The sequence below is a fragment of the Daphnia magna genome, unplaced genomic scaffold (assembly GCF_020631705.1).
Source record: "Daphnia magna isolate NIES unplaced genomic scaffold, ASM2063170v1.1 Dm_contigs152, whole genome shotgun sequence".
Classification (NCBI taxonomy): domain Eukaryota; kingdom Metazoa; phylum Arthropoda; class Branchiopoda; order Diplostraca; family Daphniidae; genus Daphnia; species Daphnia magna.
In genome coordinates this window covers 84,297-101,229 of record NW_025533143.1, presented here as the reverse complement: position 1 = coordinate 101,229, position 16,933 = coordinate 84,297, and the positions used below count along the sequence as shown (strand labels likewise).

At 40.0% G+C, this 16,933-nt stretch overlaps 1 protein-coding gene across 1 annotated transcript; it reads left to right on the top strand.

Moving 5' to 3' along the window:
- Positions 1 to 82: 82 nt before the first annotated feature.
- On the top strand, positions 83 to 15,998 carry LOC116934838. The gene is made up of 12 exons (XM_045167200.1): positions 83 to 201; positions 348 to 1,267; positions 1,379 to 1,484; positions 1,634 to 1,904; positions 1,981 to 2,486; positions 2,555 to 2,679; positions 2,738 to 3,438; positions 3,502 to 3,886; positions 12,640 to 12,757; positions 12,824 to 12,948; positions 13,011 to 13,364; positions 15,936 to 15,998. Exons 4-12 carry the CDS (start codon positions 1,651 to 1,653, stop codon positions 15,996 to 15,998), a joined length of 2,631 nt encoding a protein of 876 aa, XP_045023135.1. The 5' UTR covers positions 83 to 201; positions 348 to 1,267; positions 1,379 to 1,484; positions 1,634 to 1,650.
- Positions 15,999 to 16,933: the final 935 nt, after the last annotated feature.

Below are 16,933 nucleotides of genomic sequence, written 5' to 3'. Positions count from 1 at the left end.
TAAAATAAAAATGATTCATTGATTGAAGTTTCGGGGCCAGACCTATCCTCATATTAGAAAGATGTAAAAAATAGTTTGCTTTTTTGGTTGATGATTCCTTTCCAACGCCATCTTGCGACTAAGAAGGGTAAAGTCAGAGTGAAGGATTTACTGCGTACTGAACGATAGTATCGCCGGTGATAGCAGGCCACCCAAATTACGGTAAGGAAGGTGATTTCTTTGTTCTACACTGTATAGCAGTGTACATAAAAAAACAGCCAATGTAATATGGCTGGTTAATAATGCAGCAAAACCGTTCTAACCATCTACAAATTGTCGATTGTGTTTTCTTTTTCCCTCGACGGTAGACCTTTTGTACAATGCAGACGACGAGAAATCAAGAGCCCTCTTCGTTGCAACACATCTGTGAAGACGCAAAAAAAACAAAACAAAACAGAACGGAAATAGCTTTGTATATAGGAATGACAACACAAGCTAACGTTTCCTGCTTGGAGATATCGTAAAATCTAACCCACTTTCAACGTATATTTTAAAAAGGAAATGACTCACGCATTTTCTAGGAAAGTAGTAAACCGCATATTAGACACGGTATAGAAGAAAAATGAAATTGACATTTCACCATCGAAGTATACGGTCGTGAGAGAGAAAACTAACCAAAACATTTAAAGATAACTAGAGTCATTACTTGGTGACCTGGATTTTTGTTTGTTTTTTACGTAAGGCATCAGACAAAATGCCAACGCGTGATGCCTTTTTATCGAATATTTGAACGTAGCGTTTGGCAACCGAGTGTTCCCGGTCGTCCTCTTTTCGGTGTCCCCGATTTCACGGCGAACGGGCCGAGCCTTTATGGCTTTTTCGCATGTCTATTTCTTTTTCTTTCTTGTTTCTCCTTCCAAAGTTTTCCCTTCTCTGATATTCGTACACAAAAAACAAATGAAAACACGAGCAAAGGAGAAGGAGAAAAAGAAGACGGTCGAAGTCCATTTGAAATAATATACACTGTTGCCTCTGGCGCTAGAATGCAAAATGTTTAAAAATGGGAGGAGCTAGAGGAAAAAGAACTGAGAGACGAAGATACTCCGCTCCCCGAAAATAAATTCCAGTTGTGGCTCAGCTCTCAGATAGTCGAGTTGTTATCATCGCCTTCATCATTTTACACAGCGATTGGAAGAAAAAAAAACATTTAAAAAAGTGAATTGTGGCCTCAATTGGCATTATTTTTTCGTTTTTCATCTAGGAACATTGAACGGAAAGTATAGCCAAAGTAAAGAATCTTCCTTCATAAACAAAATAATTAGATAAGAAAATTGCACAGTTATTCCTTATTTGGTCACTGTCGAATATGGTCGTGTTGTAACTCGTTCTATTTCTCAAGTTGTGCGTGTCCTTGAATTCGACCTACTAAAAAAAGAATTTGGCGAAACTTCAAGAAAACACGTAAAATAACGTCACTGCCATTGCACACGGATCACCAAAAGACGGTAATATGTTATCTGTATTAGACTTTGAATTTATTTGATGCTTTACAGATAAACTCAAAGTAATTCAACTTTGAAGTCAGGGTTGTTATGTGTCAAATCCTATTTTCCACACAGCAGTTTGCCAAATTCCTTATTTTGATATCCGCTAGGTGCAACTTAACTGAAAATGTCTTCGCCTGTTTCCTCAAGTTTTACTGGAAATATCAACGGCATTCAGTTCGATCGCCAAGATTTTTTCGGGAAAGGTGGCTCTGATTCAGTGCAAAGTGGCACATTTAATGGTCAAAGAGTAGCAATAAAAAGAATCGAGTTGACCAAAGGCACGGATCAATCATATGGCAACGAGTTTGAAACTCTGCAGCAGTTAGAGCATCCGAATGTCGTCAGACTTCTTCAATGTGGAAATGACAACAACTTTAGGTAAGAAAATATTTTGTCTTGTTTTAAACAGCAATGTGATGGCAATAATGATTTTTTTTTTCTTGCCATTTAAAAGGTACTATGCATTCGAATGGTGTGGCGCCTCGTTAGATCAGCTGTTTTTGAAGGCGGATGACACTCGAAAATATAATGGGCCTATGCCACACCATATTGATATTTCGCTTCAGTTAGCTTCAGGTCTCGAACACATCCATTCAAGGAATTTAGTTCATGGAAACATAAAACCAGAAAATGTTCTGATTTCGGCGGGATCTGCTGGCCAAGATGAGATAACACTCAAATGGGCAAACTCTGGACTGACCAGATACGCCAGTAAACGAGAAAAGATAACAAGTCAAGTGGGAGGAAACAATGCATGGTTAGCCCCAGAGTTGCTGTTGCTGAAATTGGGTGGCAACTTGCACGGAAACAAGTATCAGGGGACCGTCAAAAGCGACATCTTTGCACAAGGACTCATTTTCGGTAGTTTGTTCTTGAATGGGGAACATCTTTACGGTACCATGGAAAATGAAGACGAAATAACCGAAAACATAACGAACGGAAATCCCATCAACATGCAAAGTAATTTCCTATTTAACGACTTCAATAATGCCTTTTCTGTAAATAAAGAATTCGTTGCTTTATAATAGAAATGAATCGCATATTAAGGGACTGTTACGAGGATGAGATTTTTAAAAGAATTTTGGAAAACGACCCCAATAAAAGGATGACATCGACAGCAGTTGTTAATCAACTAAAAACCATCAAGGATAAGGTATTGAATGGTTTTATGCAAGTCAAGTAATCATCTAAACAAAATTTATGCAATTTAGATTTCTGGAAAAGAAAAAGAATTGCTTCAGTTATGTGCTCGTGATTCTCGATTGGATTTATCATTAAAAATAAAAAACTTTATTCCCTTTGGAATCAACATTAACGTAAAGGACAATGATGGAAGTAATGCACTCCATCTTCTGTGTCGGTACTATTCACGTTATGAATTAATTGCAGCAATTAACCTCGTAATCCAAAGCGGAATCGACGTGAATGCAAGAGATTACAATGGGTTGAATGCCCTACATTACGTGTGTCGATACAATTCAAGCAGAATCATAATCGACGCAATTCAGAATTTAATTAAACTGGGAATCGATCCGAAAGCGAAGACAAAAGATGGATCAAATGCACTCCATTATTTGACTCGATACAATTCAAAATCAGACTTGAATAGCGTAATTAAAATCTTGGAGAATTCTGGAGTTGATCTGTGGGAGGAAGACGACTACGGATGGAATATGTTTTACTACTTGGATATCAAAAATAAGAAGAAAATGGAAATTTGGTTCGACCGTAAGGCTTTCTTAGGGCGAGGTGGCTTTGGTCATGTGTTTAAAGGAAAGTATGGAGGCCGTGAAGTCGCAGTAAAAAGAGTTGAACTACATCTCGTCAACGAAACAGAAGAAAAAGCTTTACTAGCGTTACATCATCCAAACGTCGTCAAACTTCTTCACTGTGACGGTGATGAAGACTTTAGGTGAAATTATTTTGTCTTATTTTCAAAAAGTGAAATTACATCAGTTACTTTGGCACGTTGCAGGATGTATGTATTGGAATTATGCGACGCCTCTTTAGATCAGCTCTTCCTGGAGCCGCATGACCCAAAGAAATATGACGGACCTATGCCACGTTATATTCAAGTTTTTCTTCAGTTAGCTTTAGGGCTCGAACACATCCATTCGAAGCAATTAATCCACAGAGATATAAAACCGCAAAACGTGCTTATTTCGAAGACATCTTCAAGCCAAAGAAATGAGGTAACAATCAAATGGGCTGATTTTGGACTGTCCAAATCCGTAGATGAAGAAGGATATCACTCGTGGTCTGAAGTAAGAGGAACCAGAACTTGGTACGCCCCCGAGGTGCTGAAGATAAGTTTAACCCCAAAAGAGGCAAAAGAGGTTAAAGGATCAGTTAAGAGCGATGTATTTGCCCAAGGCCTTGTGTTCAGTTTTCTTTTCTTGAAGGGACAACATGTCTATGGTTTAAATGAAAACGAAATTCGAGACAACGTAATTGAAAAAAAACCGATCAACATGAAAGGTAATTCCAAATATTAGCTACTTCCGTAACATTTTAACATTTTCGATCGGTTACTTAAAGAGTTAATTGCTGTTTACTAGAAATTGACGGTGAATTACTCGAAATTTATGAGCATAACCTACTTCAAAAAATGTTGGAGGATGAACCTGGCAAAAGGATGACATCGACAGAAGTAGTTCAACAACTAAAATCTATCGAAAAGAAGGTATTATAAATTTTATGCAAGTCAAGCAATCTGCATGAATGTCACTTTATTCGATTCAGCTTGCAGAAAAAGAGGAACAATTGCGTCAGCTATGTGCAAGTCGTGAACCTCGGTCGGATTTAACAAGAGAAATCCAAAACTTGATTCGCTTTGGAATCGACGTGAATGCGAAGAACCAATTTGGATTCAATGCGTTTCATCTTTTGTGTCAACACAATTCCGGTCGACACTTAATCGAGGCAATTAAAGTTTTGATCGATTTTGGTATCAACAAGGACGCAAAGACGGAAAAGGGTTGGAATGCACTTCATCTTTTGTGCTCAAACAGTTCCAGTCAACACTTAATCGAGGCAATTAGAGAATTGATCAAACTCGGCATCGACAAGGACGCAAAGACGGAAAAGGGTTGGAATGCACTTATGCTTTTGTGCTCAAACAGTTCCAGTCCCCACTTAATCGAGGCAATTCGAGAATTGATCAAACTCGGAATCGACAAGGACGCAAAGGACAACAACGGCGTGAATGCACTTCATTTTTTGTGCTCAAACAGTTCCAGTCCACACTTAGTCGAAGCTATTCAAGAATTGATCAAACTCGGCATCGACAAGGACGCAAAGGAGGAAAAGGGTTGGAATGCTTTTCATTTTTTGTGCTCAAACAGTTCCAGTCCACACTTAGTCGAGGCAGTTCAAGAATTGATCAAACTCGGCATCGACAAGGACGCAAAGACGGAAAAGGGTTGGAATGCACTTCATTTTTTGTGCTCAAACAGTTCCAGTCAACACTTAGTCGAGGCTATTCAAGAATTGATCAAACTCGGCATCGACAAGGACGCAAAGGAGGAACATGGTAGGAATGCACTTCATTTTTTGTGCTCAAACAGTTCCAGTCCACACTTAGTCGAGGCAGTTCAAGAATTGATCAAACTCGGAATCGACAAGGACGCAAAGGCGAACAACGGCGGGAATGCACTTCATTTTCTGTGCGCTAAGAGTTCCAGTCCACACTTAGTCGAGGCTATTCAAGAATTGATCAAACTCGGCATCGACAAGGACGCAAAGGACAACAACGGCGTGAATGCACTTCATCTTTTGTGCTCAAACAGTTCCAGTCCACACTTAGTCGAGGCAATTCAAGAATTGATCAAACTCGGCATCGACAAGGACGCAAAGGACAACAACGGCGTGAATGCACTTCATCTTTTGTGCTCAAACAGTTCCAGTCCACACTTAGTCGAGGCAATTCAAGAATTGATCAAACTCGGCATCGACAAGGACGCAAAGGAGGAAGATGGTTGGAATGCACTTCATTTTTGTGCTCAAACAGTTCCAGTCCACACTTAGTCGAGGCAGTTCAAGAATTGATCAAACTCGGCATCGACAAGGACGCAAAGGATAACAAGGGCTGGAATGCACTTCATTTTTTGTGCTCAAACAGTTCCAGTCCACACTTAGTCGAGGCTATTCAAGAATTGATCAAACTCGGCATCGACAAGGACGCAAAGACGGAAAAGGGTTGGAATGCACTTCATTTTTGTTGTGCTCAAACAGTTCCAGTCCACAGTTAGTCGAGGCAGTTCAAGAATTGATCAAACTCGGAATCGACAAGGACGCAAAGGCGAACAACGGCGGGAATGTACTTCATTTTCTGTGCGCTAAGAGTTCCAGTCCACACTTAGTCGAGGCAGTTCAAGAATTGATCAAACTCGGCATCGACAAGGACGCAAAGGACAACAACGGCGGGAATGCACTTCATCTTTTGTGCTCAAACAGTTCCAGTCAACACTTAATCGAGGCAATTCGAGAATTGATCAAACTCGGCATCGACAAGGACGCAAAGACGGAAAAGGGTTGGAATGCACTTCATCTTTGTGTGCGCTAACAGTTCAAGTCAACACTTAGTCGAGGCAGTTCAAGAATTGATCAAACTCGGCATCGACAAGGACGCAAAGGATAACAACGGTGGGAATGCACTTCATCTGTTGTGCGCTAACAGTTCCAGTCCACACTTAATCGAGGCAATTCAAGAATTGATCAAACTCGGCATCGACAAGGACGCTAAAACCAATGCTGGATCGAGTGCACTTGATTTGAGTCGGGGGAATAAAAATCTTGCTATCCACAACGTGAACGAAATCTTTGGAACCAGATGAGTTGCATTCACAATTACAAGAGCTAAGATCTAGTTGTCTTTATCCTTCCCTATCGACTATTCCGTTGTGTATCATTGCAATAATCATTGGAAATGTTTGGTTTCTTCAAAAATAAAAATAAATTTCAAAAGTAAGCATTAAGCTAATCGACTTGTTGGCGAAAGACCGCCTTTTCTTTGCATATTGCAAAATGAAGTACCACACGCTAAAGAGCAGTGATAGCAACAAGTCTATCAAACATCACATATCAAAGGATAATTCACAGGAAAATATTTTCTTTTATAGTTTAAAAATTTCCATATTGGCTGAAAACAAAAGACATTAAGAGAGTAATGGTTGCGCATTGTTAATTAGGGTAATTATGACAAGACCAAAGAAGTCTTTTTGAAACGGTGACAGTTACTCGTGGCTTTTTCTACCACTGAAGACAAATTGAAAACATTAAACGCCCAAAATAATCGAGAAATGCAGACACAAGAGAGAAGATTTCAGCCATAGCCACATGGCCATCATTTGAACTGAGATTTGTCAAAGTCAAATTCAGGAGGGCGAGGGCCAAAATAATTCAACAAGCTCACGTTTAAAGGAAATTTAATGCAATTTATTCATTCAGAGGGCAACGACGAATGGAAATCGCTCCTCATTTTTTAGCAAAAGTGTTCAAGCTGAAATTTAAGTTGCGCGGTCACAATCTGAATATATTGAATGGATGTTAAATGAACCGATTGTATTAATTATTCTATGACCTTGAGACAATTCAGAGTAGGTAATTCTAGAAATAGATCAACGCATATTTTTTGACAAACGTTCAAAGACTAGAATAATCAATGAGGCAACTGCCATGCATTGTCATGAAGCTAAGATGAAATCGTATTAATTGAAATCATAATTTCATAACGAATTGTTACACCCCTCCTATTGTTGGTTCCGAGTATTCGCCCAGCGTATTGAAGAAAATGGAATCTGCACGTCATCACGTAAGTAACCTTGACTCATTTTTGGTCTAATATACGACTATACAGTACGGAAATGAAATAATACAAACAGCGATTGTAAAATGATTTTGAACTGATAGATCTAATTGGTTATGGAAAGTGGTAAAAAGAAAGGATTAGTCCCTCAATAGGATAGACTTGAAAAGAAAGAACTGGAAAGTTAGCGCTTCTTGCTCTACTAAAATTGGGATTCGAGGGGAGGAGGCAGAACAGTTCAAACCACCAATTCACCCCCGTGCGACTTGTACATCTTTCGTAACTTGGCGATCAAACAAAATAAAAGGTGGGCAACATTGAAAATGCACAAATTAGTAGCGTGAAATAAAGTTCTAACCTGCTTCTATTCCATCAAAGAAAAAGAAAAGCTTTCACAGGCTAGCAAAGAGGACAGATGAACATCTTCGTTAGGCACAAGCTCTAACATCACTGATTCACTGTCGTTGAGATACTTTTGTAAATGCGATCCCCCACCAGGGACAACAGGGCGGGGGTGGATGGCGCGAACAAGCGACTACGTTGCCAGACGCAAAATTGGAAACAATACAAAAGCATCAAAGAGAAAAATAAAAATAAATAGAGCCATAGATTTAATGGGTTGACTACTCCGTGTTGAAACTCTTATATGAACAACCCATCAACAATTTTTCAACGTCATCCGCACTGAAATTCGACATGCTTTGGTATCGAAAGACATTTAGACTGGAACAAGCCGAGCCCTTCGAAATAAGACAATGGCGTCTTTTTTTTTTGTGGCCTATTAGGGAATGTAGTGGGCTGTTTAGTAGTGCCTTTTTGGGACGTAGGGGCACTGACAGTTTTCTCACTTTCTCCTTTCTAGTTTTCCCCGCCTTCTTTGTTCTCATTTCACATGTCTACACACGACAAGAACAAGGAGGAGGAGAAAAAGTGTCTGTTTGGCAAATGGTTCGCTCCCTCTGGCGCTAAAATGCGAAACGTTATCAAAGGAAAGGAGCTTGAGGGAAACCAAGCCGAGAGGAGAAACAGTTATTAAAGTATAGTAATCAGGAGAGTTATCAACTAAAGGCGTTGGCCGTTTGCTAAGGACTGGAAGAAGGTAAACGCAACAGCACTTTTCGAAAACTGGACACTGATGGCTTAAGCTATTTAATCACATTCCGAAACTTCCTTTTTCGTTCGTGTGCTGTTTAAATACTTTGAAGGAAATTCACTTTCGACCGCACAGCACTGTTGGGAATAGGGAAATTTGCCGGCGTTTATCGAGGAGAGTTGAACGGTCGCCAATGTGCAGTCAAAAGAGTTTCACGAGAGAAAGTCAAAGAATATGAAGAGAAAAGTTATGGAGAGGTTGAAGGATCATCGAAACATTGTCAAACTTCTCTATAGGCCTACTGTGAAAGGGGAGAACAATTCGTGTAGTTATTTTGTCTTGTTTTCACAAGCAAAACGCTCTCATTTCATCCCCCGTCATCCGTTTTTACAGTAACTACGTTGGATTGGAATTGTGTGTCGCCTCGTCGGAAAAGCTGGTCGTGAAACCGGATGGCGCAAAAAGATACAACGGACCGCCCATAGCACATGATCTCAACATTTCCCCCTCAAATTAGCTTTAGGTCACGAACAAAGCCATTCAAAGAATGTCATTCATCGACACATTCAAACCGGAAAACATCCTGATTTCGATGCGAGGCGCCGGCCAAGACGACGGGGGAAGGAGTAAAACATTTTTCGACCAACAATGGAGTCGTAGGAACGGAAACGCTGGGAAGCTGCCGAAGAACTAAGGCCACGATAAAAGAGGGGGAAAATGTCGATGGTAATGACAATAAAAAATGCCGAGGTACACTCTGTCAAGAGCGACATCTTTGCACTAGGCCTCGTCTTTGAATATGTTAAATGTTGTTGAAAGGCAATTATCTGTATAGTTTCAATACTGACAAGATCGGCATCGCAAACAGCATAATCGAGAGAGATCCAATATCAAACTCGCATAGTATACGTTGTCCCATCTATTTGGTTTTGGGCCTCACAGAATGCCTCATGGAATGCTCTTGCTGCATTCAGAAAAACAAAAATTCCATTAAAGTTTGGAAAAAGGTTATCATTTGGTGCGGAATATTACCAATCGACCGAAAGACAGCCTAGCCGAGAACAGCTAAACAATTGGTCTTGCGATTCGCCATACAGAATCTGACAAAGTAAAATTTGGCTTAGACTATAGTGAGAGTGGAGTAATTGGTCTTCTTGTATAGATTGCTGGACGTGATGGCGATGCAGGTCGAGGCAGGTAATGGGGAGGAGCACAGATGACACGGTATTATTTTCCACGTCACTACCACGGAGAAGGGCGAGTCAGCAACAGTCGACCACATGCAGCGGCGTATGTTCAATTCTATTCCGGCACTGAGGAAACAAGTCACAGACAGCCAAGCTGTCCGGTTCTGGAAGCGTCACACAGCAACTGATTCAGAATTTCCACCTGGCCTCAGTTAGGCCTACGTGCGACGTGGTAGACTTGCGTCGTTAGGAAAATGAGCTTTTGATATCTCACCATACGTTCGGGGTTAAATGGGGGTGGTTCGGGTGCTGAAGAATTAAAGATTGAGGCATGGTGTGTTTTTTTATTCTTTTCGGTGGCTCAGGTAACTTTAGTCAATGCAACGTCGTTTTCGACCGAACCCAGAATGTATAGCGTCTCCGACAAACACTAGATGGCCTGGGAATCAATTTAAAATGAATTATTAATGTTAATCGGATTGCTGTCCAGTATAAGCCGAGTGGACTTGCAGAGGACAATGATACAAACATTGTAAGTCTTGGCTTACTGATCGGAACAAATAACCCTCGATTGCATTTATTTTAAATATATTTGGGCTATATTAACATTGAGGAGGTAAAAACAAAAAACAAAAAAATTCTGGCGCAATAGACAGGGAGCAGTCTCACAAAGGCAACATTATATGCAAAGATAACTGACACAATTGGGTGCGAAACAACTGGCAGAACCGTCCAAGTATATCTTGCAACGAAGGCTAAAGTAAAGATAAGAAACGAAGTAAACAAATGTGAAAAAAACAAACAAGGGAAAACGAAACGTAGTTCCCATTTCATTTTTACTTGCTGATGAGGTAAGCAACTTGTCAATAAATATACTGTACAGAAATAGTATGCACACAAATTGAAGAACCAACGCGGCGCAATCCGACGGTTATACTTTTGTTTTTGCTTCAGCCAAACGCATAAACTCCAGCCGCGAGGTGGTCAAAGTAAGACGAAGTACTTACTGACAATCAAGATGTATAGTGATATAGGTCATTATGGCGAATAAATTTAAACAAAAACAAAACAAAACAAAAATAGAGCGAAGCATTTAGAGGGCAAACGATTTAGATTGGGATAGCAATGATGCTGTAGGCCTACCTGACCGTCGTCAAGCGCAGTTTGCACTCCATTCGAATGCGGCCAAATAATAGAACTGAATGTCGTTTGCAAAAATAACGTTCTTATTATTAGCAACTTCACCGATCCTTCGCTTTAAATGACATGTTATTGGATTAAACTGGCCGCGTTAGTTGTCCTCCATCTTCAACAGATGTGACTAAGGTATTCAGAGCCGCAAAACAAAATGCATTAGTTTTATTTGAACCGTATCAAAAGGTTGTAGCGAACTGAGGTTTACTTGTTTCAAGCCGATGGTGTAATTCGCACTCGGCTTTAAGCACCGACATTTCCAAAGGGTTCACATAAAACAGTTGTGATTTCAAGTTGTTTGATGCTTGTTTCACCTCCCAATTTGCGTCGTTAACAGCAGCTTTAAAATTCCATCAGGATGAACACAAAGCAGCAAGATCTGCTATTTTTCGCCTGATGTATTTAAGTTGGTGCAATTATCGTTTTCTTTACAGGTTTGTTTCAGAATAACATGCCTTTCAATACTAAGCATTACTATATTTACATTATTTTTAAATCTAATATACACAAATACACTATATGTTCATTATAAAAAGGACGTAGGCTATATTAACAGTAGCCTATATATTTATATCAAAAGAAAAGGCGAACAAGTTTAAATAAGGCCTTTGATCATTCTGATGCAATTTCATTTTTTAAGGAAAGATAATAAGAAAATAACGTGATAATGGTATACAAGCATGTCGAAAGAAAATGGAAGTGCAGAGCGCAATAAGTATATAAAGCTCTGTGATAAAACGTCTTAATACACGCAGAAACCATTAAAAGACACGAATGGAAAGGTGCACTGAGCCAATAATGAGTTCGATGTAAAATCATTTAACAAGTCAAGAAGCAAAAATGTCGTTAAAATGATCTAAAGACATTGTAAGAAGTAAGTAAAAAAATACTTGACTGACATTTTACTCGGATCAACAGGTAGACGACACGATAACAACATCATTATCTAAAGTGGACTCGAAAGTTATATTTAATGCTTTAGAGACAGATAAACTGCCTGATAAATTCAAACCAATTTCGGGTTGCAGGTGAGTGTTGTCCAGTGGCAAATTGCATTTTTCAACCGAAGCTCGCACAAGTTCTTGTCTGGGGAATTCTGTAATTGATCTGTGGGAAGAAGACGACTACGGATGGAATATATTTTACTACTTGGATATAAAAAATAAGAAGAAAATGGAAATTTTGATCGACCGTAAAGCTTTCTTAGGGCAAGGTGGCTTTGGTCATGTGCTTAAAGGAAAGTATGGAGGCCGTGAAGTCGCAGTAAAAAGAGTTGAACTACGTTTCGTCAACGAAAAAGAAGAAGAAGCTTTGCGAGCGTTAGATCATCCAAACGTCGTCAAACTTCTTCACTGTGACAGTAATGACGACTTTAGGTGAAATGATTACGCCTTATTTTTAAAAAGTAAAATTACATCAGTTACTTTGGCACGTTGCAGGATGTATGTATTGGAATTATGCGACGCCTCTTTAGATCAGCTCTTCCTGGAGCCGAATCACCCAAAGAAATACAACGGACCAATGCCACGTTATATTCACGTTTTTCTTCAGTTAGCTTCGGGGCTCAAACACATCCATTCGAAGCAAATAATCCACAGAGACATAAAACCGCAAAACGTGCTCATTTCAAAGACACCTGCCAGCCGAAGCAATGAGGTAACAATCAAATGGGCTGATTTTGGATTGTCCAAATCCGTAGATGAACGTGGATATCACTCGTGGTCTGGAGTAAGAGGAACCAAAAATTGGTACGCCCCCGAGGTGCTGGAGATAAGCAATAACATAAAAGAGGCAGAAGAGGCAAAAAAGCTTAAAGGAACAGTCAAGAGCGATGTATTTGCCCTAGGCCTTGTCTTTGGGTTTCTTTTCTTGAAAGGAGAACATGTCTATGGTTCCAGTGAAAGAGAAATTTACGACAACGTAATTGCAAAGCAACCGATCAACTTGAAGAGTAATTCCCAATATATTTGCAAAACATTGTTGCTCTGTTAATTAAAATTTTATTTCTTGCTACCAGAAATTGACGGTGAATTACTCGAAATTTATCAGAATAACCTACTTCAGAAAATGTTTGAAAATGATCCTAGCAAAAGGATGACATCGGCAGAAGTAGTCGAACAACTGAAATCTATCGAGGACAAGGTATTATAAAATTTATGCAAGTCAAGCAATCATCTGCATGAATGTCCCTTTATTCGATTCAGCTTGCAGAAAGAGAGGAACAATTGCGTCAGCTATGTGCAAGTCGTGAACCTCGGTCGGATTTAACAAGAGAAATCCAAAACTTGATTCGCTTTGGAATCGACGTGAATGCAAAGAACCAATTTGGATTCAATGCGTTTCATCTTTTGTGTCAACACAATTCCAGTCCACACTTAATCGAGGCAATTAAAGTTTTGATCGATTTTGGTATCAACAAGGACGCAAAGACGGAAAAGGGTTGGAATGCACTTCATCTTTTGTGCTCAAACAGTTCCAGTCAACACTTAATCGAGGCCATTCAAGAATTGATCAAACTCGGCTTCGACAAGGACGCAAAGGATGACAAGGGCTGGAATGCACTTCATTTTTTGTGCTCAAACAGTTCCAGTCAACACTTAATCGAGGCCATTCGAGAATTGATCAAACTCGGCATCGACAAGGACGCAAAGACGAAAAAGGGTTGGAATGCACTTCATCTTTTGTGCGCTAACAGTTCCAGTCCACACTTAATCGAGGCCATTCAAGAATTGATCAAACTCGGCATCGACAAGGACGCAAAGGATAACAAGGGCTGGAATACACTTCATTTTTTGTGCTCAAACAGTTCCAGTCAACACTTAATCGAGGCAATTCGAGAATTGATCAAACTCGGCATCGACAAGGACGCAAAGACGGAAAAGGGTTGGAATGCACTTCATCTTTTGTGCTCAAACAGTTCCAGTCAACACTTAATCGAGGCCATTCAAGAATTGATCAAACTCGGCTTCGACAAGGACGCAAAGGATGACAAGGGCTGGAATGCACTTCATTTTTTGTGCTCAAACAGTTCCAGTCAACACTTAATCGAGGCCATTCAAGAATTGATGAAACTCGGCATCGACAAGGACGCAAAGGAGAAAGATGGTTGGAATGCACTTCATCTTTTGTGCTCAAACAGTTCCAGTCCCCACTTAATCAAGGCAATTCGAGAATTGATCAAACTCGGCATCGACAAGGACGCAAAGGAGAAAGATGGTTGGAATGCACTTCATTTTTTGTGCTCAAACAGTTCCAGTCCACACTTAGTCGAGGCAGTTCAAGAATTGATCAAACTCGGCATCGACAAGGACGCAAAGGATAACCAGGGCTGGAATGCACTTCATTTTTTGTGCTCAAACAGTTCCAGTCAACACTTAATCGAGGCCATTCGAGAATTGATCAAACTCGGCATCGACAAGGACGCAAAGACGGAAAAGGGTTGGAATGCACTTCATCTTTTGTGCGCTAACAGTTCCAGTCCACACTTAATCGAGGCCATTCAAGAATTGATCAAACTCGGCATCGACAAGGACGCAAAGGATAACCAGGGCTGGAATGCACTTCATCTTTTGTGCTCTAACAGTTCCAGTCCACACTTAGTCGAGGCAGTTCAAGAATTGATCAAACTCGGCATCGACAAGGACGCAAAGACGGAAAAGGGTTGGAATGCACTTCATTTTTTGTGCTCAAACAGTTCCAGTCAACACTTAATCGAGGCCATTCAAGAATTGATGAAACTCGGCATCGACAAGGACGCAAAGGAGAAAGATGGTTGGAATGCACTTCATCTTTTGTGCTCAAACAGTTCCAGTCCCCACTTAATCAAGGCAATTCGAGAATTGATCAAACTCGGCATCGACAAGGACGCAAAGGAGAAAGATGGTTGGAATGCACTTCATTTTTTGTGCTCAAACAGTTCCAGTCCACACTTAGTCGAGGCAGTTCAAGAATTGATCAAACTCGGCATCGACAAGGACGCAAAGGATAACCAGGGCTGGAATGCACTTCATTTTTTGTGCTCAAACAGTTCCAGTCAACACTTAATCGAGGCCATTCGAGAATTGATCAAACTCGGCATCGACAAGGACGCAAAGACGGAAAAGGGTTGGAATGCACTTCATCTTTTGTGCGCTAACAGTTCCAGTCCACACTTAATCGAGGCCATTCAAGAATTGATCAAACTCGGCATCGACAAGGACGCAAAGGATAACAAGGGCTGGAATACACTTCATTTTTTGTGCTCAAACAGTTCCAGTCAACACTTAATCGAGGCAATTCGAGAATTGATCAAACTCGGCATCGACAAGGACGCAAAGACGGAAAAGGGTTGGAATGCACTTCATCTTTTGTGCTCAAACAGTTCCAGTCAACACTTAGTCGAGGCAATTCAAGAATTGATCAAAGTCGGTATCGACAAGGACGCTAAAACCAATGCTGGATCGAGTGCACTTGATTTGAGTCGGGGGAATAAAAATCTTGCTATCCACAACGTGAACGAAATCTTTGGAACCAGATGAGTTGCATTCACAATTACAAGAGCTAAGATCTAGTTGTCTTTATCCTTCCCTATCGACTATTCCGTTGTGTATCATTGCAATAATCATTGGAAATGTTTGGTTTCTTCACAAATAAAAAGAATTTTCAAAAGTAAGCATTAAGCTGCTCGACTTGTTGGCGAAAGACCGCCTTTTCTTTGCATATTGCAAAATGAAGGACCACACGCTAAAGAGCAGTGATAGCAACAAGTCTATCAAACATCACATATCAAAGGATAATTCACAGGAAAATATTTTCTATTATGGTTTAAAAATTTCCATATTGGCTGAAAACAAGACATTAGGAGAGTAATGGGGTGCGCATTGTTAATTAGGGTAATTATGACAAGACCAGAGAAGTCTTTTTGAAACGGTGACAGTTACTCGTGGCTTTTTCTACCACTGAAGACAAATTGAAAACATTAAACGCCCAAAATAATCGAGAAATGCAGACACAAGAGAGAAGATTTCAGCCATAGCCACATGGCCATCATTTGAACTGAGATTTGTCAAAGTCAAATTCAGGAGGGCGAGGGCCAAAATAATTCAACAAGCTCACGTTTAAAGGAAATTTAATGCAATTTATTCATTCAGAGGGCAACGACGAATGGAAATCGCTCCTCATTTTTTAGCAAAAGTGTTCAAGCTGAAATTTAAGTTGCGCGGTCACAATCTGAATATATTGAATGGATGTTAAATGAACCGATTGTATTAATTATTCCATGACCTTGAGACAATTCAGAGTAGGTAATTCTAGAAATAGATCAACGCATATTTTTTGACAAACGTTCAAAGACTAGAATAATCAATGAGGCAACTGCCATGCATTGTCATGAAGCTAAGATGAAATCGTATTAATTGAAATCATAATTTCATAACGAATTGTTACACCCCTCCTATTGTTGGTTCCGAGTATTCGCCCAGCGTATTGAAGAAAATGGAATCTGCACGTCATCACGTAAGTAACCTTGACTCATTTTTGGTCTAATATACGACTATACAGTACGGAAATGAAATAATACAAACAGCGATTGTAAAATGATTTTGAACTGATAGATCTAATTGGTTATGGAAAGTGGTAAAAAGAAAGGATTAGTCCCTCAATAGGATAGACTTGAAAAGAAAGAACTGGAAAGTTAGCGCTTCTTGCTCTACTAAAATTGGGATTCGAGGGGAGGAGGCAGAACAGTTCAAACCACCAATTCACCCCCGTGCGACTTGTACATCTTTCGTAACTTGGCGATCAAACAAAATAAAAGGTGGGCAACATTGAAAATGCACAAATTAGTAGCGTGAAATAAAGTTCTAACCTGCTTCTATTCCATCAAAGAAAAAGAAAAGCTTTCACAGGCTAGCAAAGAGGACAGATGAACATCTTCGTTAGGCACAAGCTCTAACATCACTGATTCACTGTCGTTGCTCGTTGAGATACTTTTGAAAATGCGACCCCCACCAGGGACAATAAGGTGGGTGTGGATGGCGCGAACAAGCGACTAATACGTTGCCAGACGCGAAATTTGAAACAATACAAAAGCACCAAAGAGAGAAATAAAAATAAATAGAGCCAAAGATTTAATGGGTTGACTACTCCA